At 54.3% G+C, this 13,613-nt stretch overlaps 1 protein-coding gene across 2 annotated transcripts in view; it reads left to right on the top strand.

Annotated features, from left to right (window-relative positions):
- The window catches only part of TBCD (tubulin folding cofactor D), a 112,601-nt gene that overhangs the window by 87,530 nt on the left and 11,458 nt on the right, over nt 1–13,613 (top strand). For both annotated transcript variants that reach the window (XM_078867249.1, XM_078867248.1), the window contains exons 26-30: nt 5,737–5,818; nt 7,872–7,990; nt 8,881–8,972; nt 10,047–10,190; nt 13,513–13,596. In XM_078867249.1, coding sequence (XP_078723375.1) covers nt 5,737–5,818; nt 7,872–7,990; nt 8,881–8,972; nt 10,047–10,190; nt 13,513–13,596 — 521 coding nt within the window. The remainder of the gene's footprint in view (nt 1–5,736; nt 5,819–7,871; nt 7,991–8,880; nt 8,973–10,046; nt 10,191–13,512; nt 13,597–13,613) is intronic.

Below are 13,613 nucleotides of genomic sequence, written 5' to 3'. Positions count from 1 at the left end.
GTGGAAGATGCCAGGAATTTCTTGAAAGCACAGAGTGAGCGACTTGGAAGTTTGGAAAAGAAGATGGCAAAGAAGCGAGCATGTGTGTTTGTGCGTGTGTGTGCGTGTGTGTGTGTGTGCGTGTGTGTGCGTGTGCAGGGAGCGGTAGTGGAGCGGTTAGCTGCGCTCCGAACCCGGTTGCCCGGGTTTGATTCCCGCTCACAGCCAACACCAGTGAGGATTATCTGAACCGATCCTGGGCCTCCCCTCGGTCGATTCGGCCTCAAATGAGTACCTGGTGCAATGTATAAACATCGCCGCTAGGGAGAAAAAGGTGGCCAGGCGTGGTGCTGGCCACTCACCCCTTCGTGTGCCGTGCCGGCCTTCATAGGTGCTCGCCAACAGCACTTGCCCCAACGGCCTGTTAAGGCTACGCGGGGGATCTTTGTGTGCAGGACAAGGGAGGGGAGGTTGCCCATCTCACGGGGACTTCGGCGGGTCGAAGTCTTGGCTATGGCCGATTGAGACGGTTGTATTGGAGTGGTACCCGGTGGTCACCTCGCAACGGGGAAGCGACCTCGAGCCTCGGGGGTGAAACGCCGCGAGGGGCGTTTGGCAACGACTGTGGGATCCCGCAGGGGGGTGCGGTGGGATTAGCAGCATTAGCCAAGATGAGACGGACGGCTGTCGCCTTTTCCACAGACCAAACCGAGCCGTATTTTTCAGGCCGCCAAAGTCGAATCAAAACCGTGCGGTATCCTGTCATAAAGTTCAACGCGACGATACCCGTTCCGCATCTCGGCACAAATCAGTTCCTGCCACCGGAAACACCGGCGGCGCCTGTCCCCGGACTGTCCAGGTCAAACCCGGACAGACCCGGGCAGGCGGCGACCCTAGCACCGGCCCCGCGCTCGCGTGCCGCTCTCCTCCTCCAACCCGTGCACGACGACCTCTTGATCTTTCTTTTACCTCTCCGGCCTACCCCCCCGCCCGCGTGCTAAGACGGCGGCACGGCGGAGGGGACCCAATTGGAGCCGTCCGCGGCCAATGGGCTGACGTCGTGCGCGCAGCGTGCCGACCTCGTGGGCCCCGCGGCCTCGCGGCTTGGACGAGGGGTCGCGGCACGCGGCTCGTGACTGAGCAGGGGGTGTTTTTCCACCACCCGGTCGCTACGCCCCCGCGCCCGGCCGCCGCTGGAGCGGGCCGCTGCGCCGGCCGGCCTCCGCCACCTTCCCCTGGTTTGCCGGCGCGACCCCCCCCCCCCCCCTCCGGGGTCGCGGGCAGGCCCCATCGCCCGGCACGTCGCCGCCGCCGCCGTCGTTCGTTCGGTAGCCTCGGCTGACTGATGCGCCGGTCAGCCTGTTCCTGCCCGTTCCCAGCAGCGCCCCGCTCGACGCGGGCAGCTCAGAAATAGGCGCGCGTTGATGACATTTTGACAGCCTTTCAGGTTCGCGCAGGCGTGCCGTGTGTGGGGGTACCGACAGGGTAACCCCCCCCACTCCCCCATCACCTGCTGTGACTCGAGCTGTAACGATCGGCCTTTCATGCGCGTTTCGAGCAGGGTCAGGGCGGATCCGATCGGCGAGTGATGGTGGCAAAACAGGGAAACGCTGCCCGGCGCGTGCGTACACGCACGCGGTGTTCTGTGTTTTTATTTTATTTCAAAACAAAGGTGATGCAAGCATTCCTCCTGTACCCCACGCACTCAACAATTATGTTGTCGAGGCTTCTCCTTCAATACGGGGGCCGTGATCTGCTACCAGGGCGGCAAAAATGTTGCCATCATAATGATAATAATAACATGCAAATACGTTGGTTCTTGTGTTTCAAGACACCCGTGTAAATGGGAAGTGTTTTAAGGGCAAGCCTCATTCCTCGGCACGATTTCTAGGGACTCGGGAGTGAACAGAAGGTGGGGGCCCGAATAGTGGCAGGTTTATTATGAAGTTGAATTTGCACGCGCATAGTCAAGGCTGTAACGTAACATTACGAAATTGCATACCTGTTTTTATATCTTTCATATTTGTGCGATTAATAATAATTTACAGGCCCTTTATGAGCCCCTGCTGGATGAAGGCCCCCCCCCCATACTTCACGCTGGTCAATAGGGGGTTGGTGAAAGAGTCGCCCAGGAATGGTTCGGTTATCGTTTACCGCTGATGTTATCCACCGCCGGGAATTGAACTCGGGTTGTCCGGTTCGTAGCGCATCGCACCAATCACTCTGCCACCGTTCTACCCCCAGTGTGTAACATCAGGGTATGGTTTGCGTCTCAAAATAATAAATCCACGCACATTTAGATTTGTAAATGAGCGTATCTTTTGCAGTTGTGTCCCGCTGACGAGCATCTTCAATTGTTCAGCGAACTCTTACGCCGCATTTGTTTTTTTCCTCGTGCTTATCTTGAGCTCAGCTTTTGTTTTACCCGGGGCGATTATTGAAGGGCGGCCTGCGATAGATATGAAGCAGACGCTGAAGAGTGCGCAAAGAAGCGTGCGCCATTGGAGGTGCGTGCGGGGGATAGGAGATACGGAGGGGAGCACGAGGATGGGAGAACAAAATGCAATTCGAAGTGAGCATCTTTGACCGCTAGACAAAGTAAAGTGTGCTGCGACAGGACACGGCATCGGTTCGGCACGGGGGACAGAGTGGTAGCCAGGGGCGGAAACACGGCCGCGAGCACGTCCTCCGAAGAGATGGAGCGATGAGATCAGCCCGTGTGCTGGTGGATTCTTGCGGCCTGTGGCCGCGAGGGATTCTAACAGCTTGCCGGGTCCTTCATTCAGCAGTGGATGATAGACTCTGACCGATGATGATCGTGACGAGTGTAATAATTAATTGTAGTTCCCGAATGCATCGATGCGTCCCCGCGCTCGATGCTTGTACACGGAGGCTGTTCAAGGAGATGTTCACACGGGGAGATGCCACCTTTGTGCAAAGGGAAGTAGAGGTGGTGTCTGTCAAGCATCCTTGCGTATTTCATTCGTTATCATTGTTCTCCCAGTATTATTACGGTATTGGCGTGGATTATAGTTTACATCGATGCAACTGTTTTGGCCCTAGCCTGGCACCAAGGCTATTATTATTATTATCACTCGTTCGCCCAGGAAAACCCTCACCGAGTTTCAAGACTCCTTAGCAGGGAGGGTCCTGCCAGGTTTTTCCGCAGTAGCGGGCAATGCTGCTGCTGCGCGTTATCCCAGTCGATCAATCTGCAGTTAATTGTTTGAACGTCGGTATGTTTGCTATTTAGTTTTGAACCGTGGGGCTGTGCACATCGCAGTGGCATCCCAATGGCTCCCCCTGTCATCGCCAGCACGCGCCGGGCCCCGCTTACCCAAGCCCTGCCTTCTGTAGCACGGGACACGCACACACGAGGGCACGCACACACGAGGGCACGCACACCACGCGCGTGCTCTGGTGCATTTCGCAGCCAGGCTGTCAGGAACTGGTGCATCCAACGCGGCGACTCGAACCGGCGCTAACCGGGGACGCTAAACCCCGCGTGTTGGTCGCCGCACGCACCGCCGCGGTGCGGGTTGGACGCACGCATGCACCGCGCTCCCCCGCGTCTCTCTCGCGTCTCTCTCGGTTGTCGCGGGTGAACCGTGGCGTGTGGCTGAACCGGAGCGCGGCCGGGGCCACGTGGTTCCGCAGTGCGGGCGGCTCACCTCGAGTGACCGGGAGCGCTCTGCGGCTAGAGCACCCACAAATGGAAACCGCGCGCACACACACACAGGCAAGGGTGAAAATGACGATCATCCTTTGTATTTATAAAGGGGCGCTTAAATATCCTGGGCATCGCATCTCATCTCGGACATTCGAATGCCCTCAGTGGCAGCTGTTGGCGTGAAGCGCAAGGCGGGTCGGCACCGGCCTGCACAGTGACCGTTACTCTGCCAGTAGGAGGCGGTGATTGCTGCTGCGTGCGATCTCAATTGAGTAAACGTGTGTAATGACTGCAGGAGAAATCACAGCGATACGCTACTCCACCGCTTTTGACGCAGTGATCTGGCTTGACCACACGACTGTGAAATTGTAGTTGTTGGCTCTGCATCTATATCAGTGGCCGTACGAAAGAAAAAGATTCTGGAGGGTGATAAGTTGGTTTGGAAGCGAAGGCAAAGCGTGCGGGTAAAAGTTTGTGAACCGCTCCAGCGAAGACAGTATTTCACTGGCGCGTGCTGCCCCCGCTGACATGTGGTTCAGAGACACGGTCGTTAAAATATTTCAACAAGGCCTTAAAAGTGCCGAAGAAAACGTGGAGAAATGCGCGCGCCCTCGTTGATCTGGCCGGGCATTTTAGAAACGCGTGAGCGCGCAACGATCACAACGTGCTATTGAAAAGTGTGAGATGATGACGAGTTGCTAGTCAAACAAAGACGAGCTTGCAGGTAAAGTTTGTGAGCCGCTCCACTTAATTCTAAACAGATTTTTGCGAGAGATTAGTGCTCCTTCTGTGGGGCGCGGAGCGATGCCTATCGGCGCTCGCCGCGTGCCGGTGGTTTCTAAACAGTGGCGGAGGATGCTCCGTTCTGGGTAGCGGTGGCGCTCGCCACCAGGGAGGCTCCTCCGCACCGGATCGGTTCGAGTTGGCGCCGCACGGGCGGCCACGCGGTCCGTGGGTGGGTGGAGGGCGGGGGGGGCAGCACGTGGCCGCTGCGAGCCGGCCGAGTCGTTGGCGGCGCCGTGACCTGCCGCTGGCCCTGCTGCTACTGCTGCTGCTACCGCTGCTGCTACCGTGCGGGGACGGCGATAAGCAGCGCTTCTCCCAAGCAGGCCGATAACCGTTAAGAAACGGGCTCCAAACTACGTTAATTTATCGACATAATTGGGGAGTGCGTCTGTGGTTATTTTTACAACTGTGGAGACATCATTTCCTTGCATCATATACACTCACCGTAATCCCCTTTCTCGTCTGATGCCTCCGTAAGTCTACAACTCCGTGCTGCCTGCCACCTATTTACGCCCAGGCTCGTAAAACCAAAATCTCTCTCCGTGGCCCTTCTGCATAGCACATGAATAGGGAAATGCCGTTGCCCGAGATGCCACCTTCTGTACATGTTTCTTTTAAGGCCACGGTGTTATTGATGAACATGTTCGATATATTTATTATAATTTCGAAACCTTCCTCCACTGAAAAGCATGACTTAATGTTGTAACTTATAGTACTCTGCTTTGCCTCTAAGAGCATGATATTCATGAGGGCTCAACGTGGTTTATTGTTGGTATATAAACTACTGCAATAGGCGTTATAGATCGTGATGACGAGTCTCCAGGGCTAAGTTATTTCTCCCGAAGTGTAAGCAATCTGGATTTGTAGATGGCAATGCTCATAAGTGCTAACTGAAGAAACGTCACTTTAAAACTTTCAGTCAGAGAACCATAAAAACAAATAAAATACAAATTAAACCAAATCAATATATGGCTTCACATCAACCCTAAGTGGTTGTTATTGTTGTCGACTTGACTTAGGCTGTGACTTAAATAACAAATTCGGACTCAAATAGCACGCTGGCTTTGTGTGCTCCCATACACAGGAAACGATGTCACCTTATCTATAATATCACACGCACGGTAGCACAAAACAGCTGAAAACCAGCGCGAATTGCCACCGCACCTGCTCGCTTGTTTTTTGAAGTGCGGGAACAAAGAGGGGACAACCAAGATAAGAGAAAGAAAACTCGCGGCGGCTGCGACGCGTTTAATGTTTCATGGTTCACGAATGTGCCCCCCCCCCCCCCCCCGTGCTTGCAGGCTGCGGCAATATCGGCGCTGGCCGCTCTATGCGAGTTCTACTACCAGGCCCAGGCCGGGGAGGCCGACCGCGCCGTCCAGGGTGAGCGCCACCCGCTCTGCACCACACCAGCCCACAGCGCACCGCACCAAAGACAGAGCTCCCCTGTGTAGCCTTAGCAGACTGTTGGGGCAAGCGCTGTTTGCGAGCAGCAGCTATGAAGGCCTGCACGGCACACGAGGGGGTGGGTCACCAGCACCACGCCCGGACGACGACTTTGTCTCCCCAGTGGCGATGTTCGCACACCGCACTAGGTACTCAGTTGAGGCTGAGTCGACCTAGGGGAGGCCCAGGACCGGTTCAGATAAGTCACTGGTGTTGGCCGTGAGCAGGAACCGAACTCCTGGTGTGTCACGCCAAGCCAGCCAGTGTGCCACGCCAACTCTATTTGTGCCGCGCCAATCCCCGCCGGTGCCATGCCACGAGTCCGGCGACCTCTGTTGGATTTCCACTCACGGCTAACATCAGCGGCAAGCGAACCGGTCCACGCCCTGCCGCTCCCCACACCAACCCACACTGACCAGCGTGGTGAAGTATGGTGACACCCCCACTGACCGACATGGCGTGAGAAGGCCTCCACCCAGCAACGAAGAGACCAAGAGCTCTTGCTTAAAATAAATACGCTCGACACTGATTTAGGTGACAAGCTAAGGGGAAAGGTAACTTGAGGTATTGCAGGTTACAAGCTAAGAGTGGTCTGGGTGGAATGATGCTATAATTGAGCTATATGTCACCAGCCGACTTGTCTATCTCGTTAACCTTTAAGAATGTATCCACATACCAAGCAGGGCTCTCATAAACAATGTAAACCCAGTAGTCATAACCAGACAAGTTTCACAGCGACTTGGTTTTTCTTTTATAGAAGCTCACCACATTTTTAATAAATGAAACGATGTAAACGATGGATGTGGAAATATTTTCATTCACACCACTCGCCCGCCACACATACAAAATTGAGCTACGTTAATTTGTCTTTTATTTTGTAAGATTTAACAAACTTTTTCTGCTAAATTCAGAAGACCCAAGAAGCCAAACTGGGAGTTCCCAATGAGCATTCTGAGTCCCAGCTTTGTTCAACATAGCCAAGCATGAGACGGCCCTAAAGCCATCTAGAGATAAACATCTCAAGTTTGTTGGGTTTTTTTTGCTTTCTCAACTCGCTGGGCTATAACGAATTGCTTTGCTGACCCGAGAGCCACCGCTCCAGAATTGACCTTAAACCATTCTTGGAACTCGTCAACACGGGTGACCCTGAATTCCACCAATGACCTTTACGAACCCGAGAGTTGCATCATCACAGCCAAGCCCGTCCCTTTCCGTGCCGACATTTACCGACGTTGGAATTAGCATCAACGTATCGTCACCGACGCAATGACTCAGCAGTTGTCAACCCGACTGACTACAACCAATTCACACCGAGTGCACCCAACATCAGAAGCGAAGCAGGGTTTCAGCCTGGTGATGAGTACTGCGATGGGAGGCTGCCTGGGAAATATCAGGTGGTGTAATCTTGTGGCTGTGGTGTGACCTGGAATTGGCAGGATCCTTGAATCTATCTGTGCGGAGCCTTTGCTGTCTCCGCATATGCATAGGTCTTCTTCGGTAGTCCGGTTTCCTGCCGTGTGAAGCTAATCGCTGGTAAATGGTGATGGCCAAGGATCCCAATGCAGGGCCCTCCTGATCAAGAGCCTTTGAGACTCAGCGAGGCTTACCGAGGTAAACAAATGGCATTATTGTAATTATTATTGTAGAATTTACAAGACGACTAGGTGATCATGGAGAAGACCTAAGGCCAATTGGTGGGATACTGTTGGAGCAGATCTATGGGTTTCTGTGTGAATCTGTGGATCTCTGTGTAAAATTCACAGGTTGAGTGTATCTAAGGGCAGATTTCAGGATACGATTAGGTCATATCTTACCTGGTGCAGTGTGTAAACATCATCACTGGGAGGCAAAGGCGACTGGATGTGATCCTGGCAATGTCTCTTCTTCGTGTGCCGAGCCGGCCATCATTGGCGCTCGCTAACAGCACTTGCCCCAACAGCCTGTGTGGGCTATGAGGGTGATCTATGTCTTTTGTGTTCCACTGCGACAGCTGCCCTGTTGGAACGCTACTTGGCCGGGCTGCAGAGCAGCGACAAGATGACTCGATGTGGCTTCAGCTGTGCCCTGGGGGCCCTGCCGGCGTTCATGCTCGCCGGGCACATCAGCCAGGTTCAACACCCGGCCGTGGCGCCACCGCACGCACGAACACAGGCCCTTAGAATTGTATTCAAATGACAAGTGTTGGAGAGCCAGTTTATCTTGTGAATAAAAATGTCCGTGCGGGAAATCCCACGCTGGTTCAAATAATGATTTAATGCTAATCTACCCAGAACCAGCTAACATGCAGGTGTGCAGGTGTGCAGGTGCTGGGTGGATTATTGCATCGCAGGATCGTGGGAGGTGGCGGTGGCTGGGGAGGCCTTCGTCCAGCAGTAGATTGACCATGGCTGATGTTGATGATGAATTTACACGTGATATTTAGAGGAATTCCCATGGGCGCGATCAAAAGCTAACGTGTGGCCCCCAGTCGATAAGACTGAGACTAAGTGCGACAGTTCCCTCTTTCAGCCGATGGTGATAAATGGAGCCGTTGGCGGAAGAGAAAAGCGGAGCGCTTATCAAGCGCACTGAAGCATGGCTCAAGCAAATCGCGCAGTGAGCGCACAGATTACTTGGAAATTGATGGCGCCATTAATTCACTGGTACAATCTCAAGTCGGATAAATTTCGTCTGTTTGGCAAGGCGCGACGCGTACGTGGAGACGTTTACCGACCACGCCTGAATGTTTCACAGAGGTAATGTTGGCTTGCGCTTTGAAAATAAGCGGTTAGAGGAAGATTCTGTGTTTGCTAATACACCACGACATTGTATAACCGGCTCACTGGGCACTGGTATGGGCGTATATGTGAAAAGGCCGGATATGCCTGGCGGGGGGGGGGGGGCGGTTAATCGGTCAGTGCAGATACACGACGGTCGGATGTGCGGCGTTGCAGTGTTAAAGCGACGGCGATGGACGAAGCTTCACTGTGTGACGTTCTGCATTCGTCTTCACGTGCCAGGTGCTCGCCGGCCTACAGCAGGCCACGGCCATCGGCCCACACGAGGAGAAGTTTGCCGAGGCCCGGAGAGACGCTGTCGGGGCCATCGCCAGGTGAGCCCGTCCGCTGCGGCGGCGGCAGGAACACGTCGCTAGAAAGATCCAGCGCTCGCTACAACGGGCAGTGTTTTCGTTTTTTAGCTCCTGGGAGGCTCTGCTCCACCGACTTTTATGTCAAGTTGCTTCTGGGCAGTGGGCGTAAGCTCGTGCGCTTGTCAGTTATTTACTTATTTACTTATTCCCCCCCACTCCCCCACTCCCCAAGGTTTCTGGGTACAGGCCCAAAGGCCGGCAACAAGCCCTTTGAAGGTTATAACAGCAGATAAGAGTTGATACGCTTCCTGCATTGAGAAAGGCTTTTTAAGAGCTTGTCAAGAGAGCCCATGGGAGTGGAACAGTGAGAGGGAAGAAGCTGAATGAGATGTGCGACCGTCTGTGCGTTGTTCCGTGTGTGCATGTGGCTTGTGTTGTGTGTGTGTCCGTTGTGGTGTGCCTTGCCATGTTGCGTGCATTCTCGGTGGGGAGAGTTTTTTGTTGTGTGCATCGTGTTCTTTGTGAGAGCATTTATGTGTGTTTGCGTGCGTGGTGGCGGCGGCGGCGAGTGATACCCTAACCGCCCCAGGCCTCCTCTTGGTCGACCTGGTGCAGTGTGTAAACTTCGCCGCTCAGGATGCCAAGGCGGCCCAGGCGTGGTGCTGTCCACGCCCCCCTCTTGTGCCGTCCCAGCATTCATAAGTCCTCGCTACCAGCACTTGCTTGTTAAGGCTCTACGGGGGATTGTTTGTCTTGTGTGTGTGTGTGTGCGTGGTGTTGGCACAGTAGAGGGCACATGTGGTGAATCGTCCAGTCATCTCAGTCAGTCGTCCCATGGCACCTGGGTCTGCCCCGTGACCTCCTCCCAGCGCGTGTTCGACACTTCACGTGGCTTTAACGTGCACATGGCCTGGCACAAGCGCCGTGGTGACATCACCGCCACTTAGTGGCGAATGGCGGTTGTTGTGGCGCTGGCCACACCGCCCCATGGCTGCACCGTTCCAGCCTTGATATGTGCTCCCTAACAACACTTGCCCCAAGAGTCTGTAAAGGCTATAAGGGGGGTTTGATCGTCATCTTTGTTGTGGTGTGCAGCGTGTGCCTGACGGTGGGCGTGGGCCTACTCGACGGCGACTCTGAGCACATGCTCGGCGCGGCCACCCTGGGCTGCGTGTTCGAGGCCATTCTGGGCGCCATGGAGGACTACACGATGGACGCGCGCGGTGACATCGGAGTTGTGTGAGTGTTGCCCGACCACAGCAGCCGCAAGCCGCGGGGGGGCGGCCACCGTGGGTCGAGGCTGTAACTGTTTAAACAATTTTTTTATTTTACCAGTGTGAGGTCCACTGAGCTACGTAGCTCTTTTTTCAGAAGCGACCTGGCTACAAATGATAGCTCAACGAAGTGGCTTATTATCTTGTGGAACTTTATATCAGCCAAATACTCTGAACAGAGGACCCTGAGAAAAATCCACGTGACCACAGGGAGAAAAACACACAGACGTAAGAGTTGGCATGGAACCCACGACCTCCTGTATACCTCTAGACAAAGGCCTCTTCCTCTTCAGACCATCTCCATCCCTCGCGATCTTGTGACGCGATAACCCACGCAGCACCCACCCAACTTTCGTTGCGCACGAAGCGGCTCCCGGAGAGGGAAATGTGCAGTTACCGACGTTACGTAACCCGACAATAAAACCTTTAACAATCCAACAAAATCCAACAAAACTCAACAGAAGCTCGCGACGAAACTGGGTTGTCAAATATTGTCAGTTGACGATCAAATCGGCTTGGCGGGTTTCCAGCCGTGAGGATAACAACGTGTACGGCGTGCTCGCGGTGCGTTCACCACGCTCGGAACGTATCGCCTCGTCTCGCAGGGGCGTGCGAGCTGGTGCCCCGGATGACGTCGACGAGAATCAATTTGAGGAATCCGTAGCCGTAGGTTTTGTGATGTTACGTCCCACGCACACGGCTCCCTCGCACTGGCTGCCACGCCGGTTTCCCGCGAGAGCTTCGAGTGGAAATGTCCTTTTGCCGCGTGGCCCGATTGGCGAGAACGCACATTTGAATGCAGCCGGGTGTCGTCGTTCTGGGAGATTGCTGGCTTCGTGTTCTGGTCCAGAGCGTCTTCTGAACGTGCGAATATGTCCCCTCGAAGGTTTTGTTTTCCTTTTAAGTGGTGCGAGAAACGTCTGTTGCAGAGCGAGGCTGTAAACTGAATGGCCAGCCTCAGGCTATGAAGAAACCGGCAGACTTACGAGCGTAATTATTTTTGTTAAAGCACGCTGTTAAATAAGACATGCTGTGTAATATCTCTTTATATACTCTGCGGTCTCTTTGTCCATATTTCGCTCCTGTAATTATGTTTGGCCGCTGCTTCTGGTTACTCGTGTTCAGCGGCCGTAAAAGTGATGTTGCTGTTTGCGATTCACCCCATGATCTTTCAATTAATTCCAGCGCTGAAGCAATCGATTGATTCGATTGATCACATTTATTTTATAAAGTTTTTTTTTTTACAATCGATCAACCGGCAGCCATTTTCAAATGCTGTCCCCTCTTTTTAAATCCTTTATATTAAGTTCACTTGCTTGCGTGCTTGCGTGCTTGCTTGCTTACGACCGTGCAAATCTTTCGGTCGTTTTTTAACCCACTTCCCGTCATCCAAACGAGCTGACATTTTGCACACAGACTCGTTGTGCGTGACAATAAATTTTCGTGAAACATTTTTTCCAAAATTTTACACTGTTTAGGGAATTTTTTAAAAATATTTAATTACCAATTGCTTAATGGTGGCAGACAATCATCTGACCCATAGGTGGCAGCCATCTCAAGCCAGAGGACGAGACGACTCTAGCCGCCCCAATGCCACGCATATAAAGGATTTATAGTGAAAAACTTTGTTTTTACGGGTTAATTTTTTTTAGATAATAATGGGCCCTCTGTAGAGCCAGAAGCACCCCAAGTTGCTGCCCAGTGTCAATACAGTTACAAAAAAATCTAGCCTCTCGCACAGATGCACGCGCGCACACGGTTACCGGATTATATCAGCGGGGGAAGAAAACCACATAATCCAGAGAAGACACGGTGTGCACGTGGCCTCTGGCCTCCGAAACGTGGGAAGCTCACCGCAGTTGAGGGCCCAGCGCAACGCGGCGGTGATGGAGGTGGGTGCGGTTACGTGGGGGCGGTTAGGTGGACACGGTTAGGTGCGGACGGTTAGGTGGGGTCGGTTATCGTGGGTGAAGTGTGTCAATGCGTGGACACATCGCACGGCGCGTGCATTACCGCTTTGCAGGAAAGGCCGTGCGTTTCTTGTTTGTTTAGTTGAACGCTTAGGGAGGAGCTGTGTGTGCCGGGGAGGGTGGTGGCTTGTTGGGATTGATCGAGGAATGTTGCACAGGTGGACAGGGTCAGCAGTCTTGGACAGAGGAGAAGGTTCTTGAGCCTGAACTTGAGAGGAAGTCGAGACGTCGGTATTTTCCGAGGGCTCGCGATCATCCACATTCCTCAGCCCGACCCCTCCACCCTGCTCTGCTATGCCGGAAAATTCGGCGGAGATGACGTCCACGTGCGGCTGTTTGCACGCACGCACGCACGCACGCACGTACGCAGGCGCACGCACGCAGACGCCGCGCGCTCTCGCATTCCTGGCTGTGGCGAGGAGAAGGTGAAGTGGTGGGAGGGTGGGGGGGAGCCACCAGGTGTATCACTGTCATCGCTCCTAACCAGGGGCGCGCCGCAGAGATGGAGCGTAAATTACGACAGGGTCATCCCGTTTAAGGCAATTTTGCCTCGACCTTGCTAGAATTGTTTATGGATCTCCCATCCCCCCGGGGGTCACATGGCACGAGGTGGGCCGTTTGAACCTCCGGCAGGCTCGCGCTGTACCACGTTTGAACTTCCCGGGCAAACCAAACGCTCGTACGCCGCCGAGGCGTGGCGGCGATGTTCGCGCGAGCCGACGTGAACCGCGTTTGGTGCCACCGGGAATGTCATCGCTCCTGCCAAGCGCGGTGGCTCCACTGCCGCCGTTTGGTGACGACGAGCGACTGTGCCAGCAAGCGACCCCCGCTCGCCTTGACCTCGTCTAACGTGGTTATGGTGCGAATGGTGGAGGATGTGTCGGTGATAGTAGAGGTTATGGTGAATGCGGTGGTGGTGAAGGTGGTTGTAGTGGTGGCGGCAGTGACCGCTGTAGTAGCCGGGGTGATGGTGGCAGTTGTGAAAATGGTGAAGGCGATGGTATTGGTGGCGATGATGGCTATGGTGATGAAGGTGGTGATTGTAAAGGTGCTTGTGGTGGTGAAGGCAGTGGTGTTGGTTTTGAAGGTGATTGTGGTGAATGTTGTGGAGGTGGTCGTCGTGATAGTGATGGAGGCGGTGGTGACTTTGAAGACGGATGTGGTGGCGGAGGTGGTTGCGATGGTGGCGCCAATGGGGTTTGTGACCAGGGTGGCGCCGGCGGTGATGAGGATGGCAGAGGTGCGAGTGGCGGAGGAAACAGATGTGGCGTTGTCGCTGGGTGACCCAACCGATCCCGTGTGACGTTGTCCTTGCAGCGTGCGCGAGGTGGCCATGGTCAGCCTCAAGGAGGTGATTCTTCTCGTGGTCGACAAGTGCCCAGAGATGCTGTCGCCGAGCGTGTGAGTGCCCACCCTGC

Source organism: Lampetra fluviatilis, chromosome 23 (genome assembly GCF_964198595.1).
Source record: "Lampetra fluviatilis chromosome 23, kcLamFluv1.1, whole genome shotgun sequence".
Classification (NCBI taxonomy): Eukaryota; Metazoa; Chordata; class Hyperoartia; order Petromyzontiformes; family Petromyzontidae; genus Lampetra; species Lampetra fluviatilis.
This window is presented reverse-complemented; position numbering and strand designations above follow the sequence as displayed.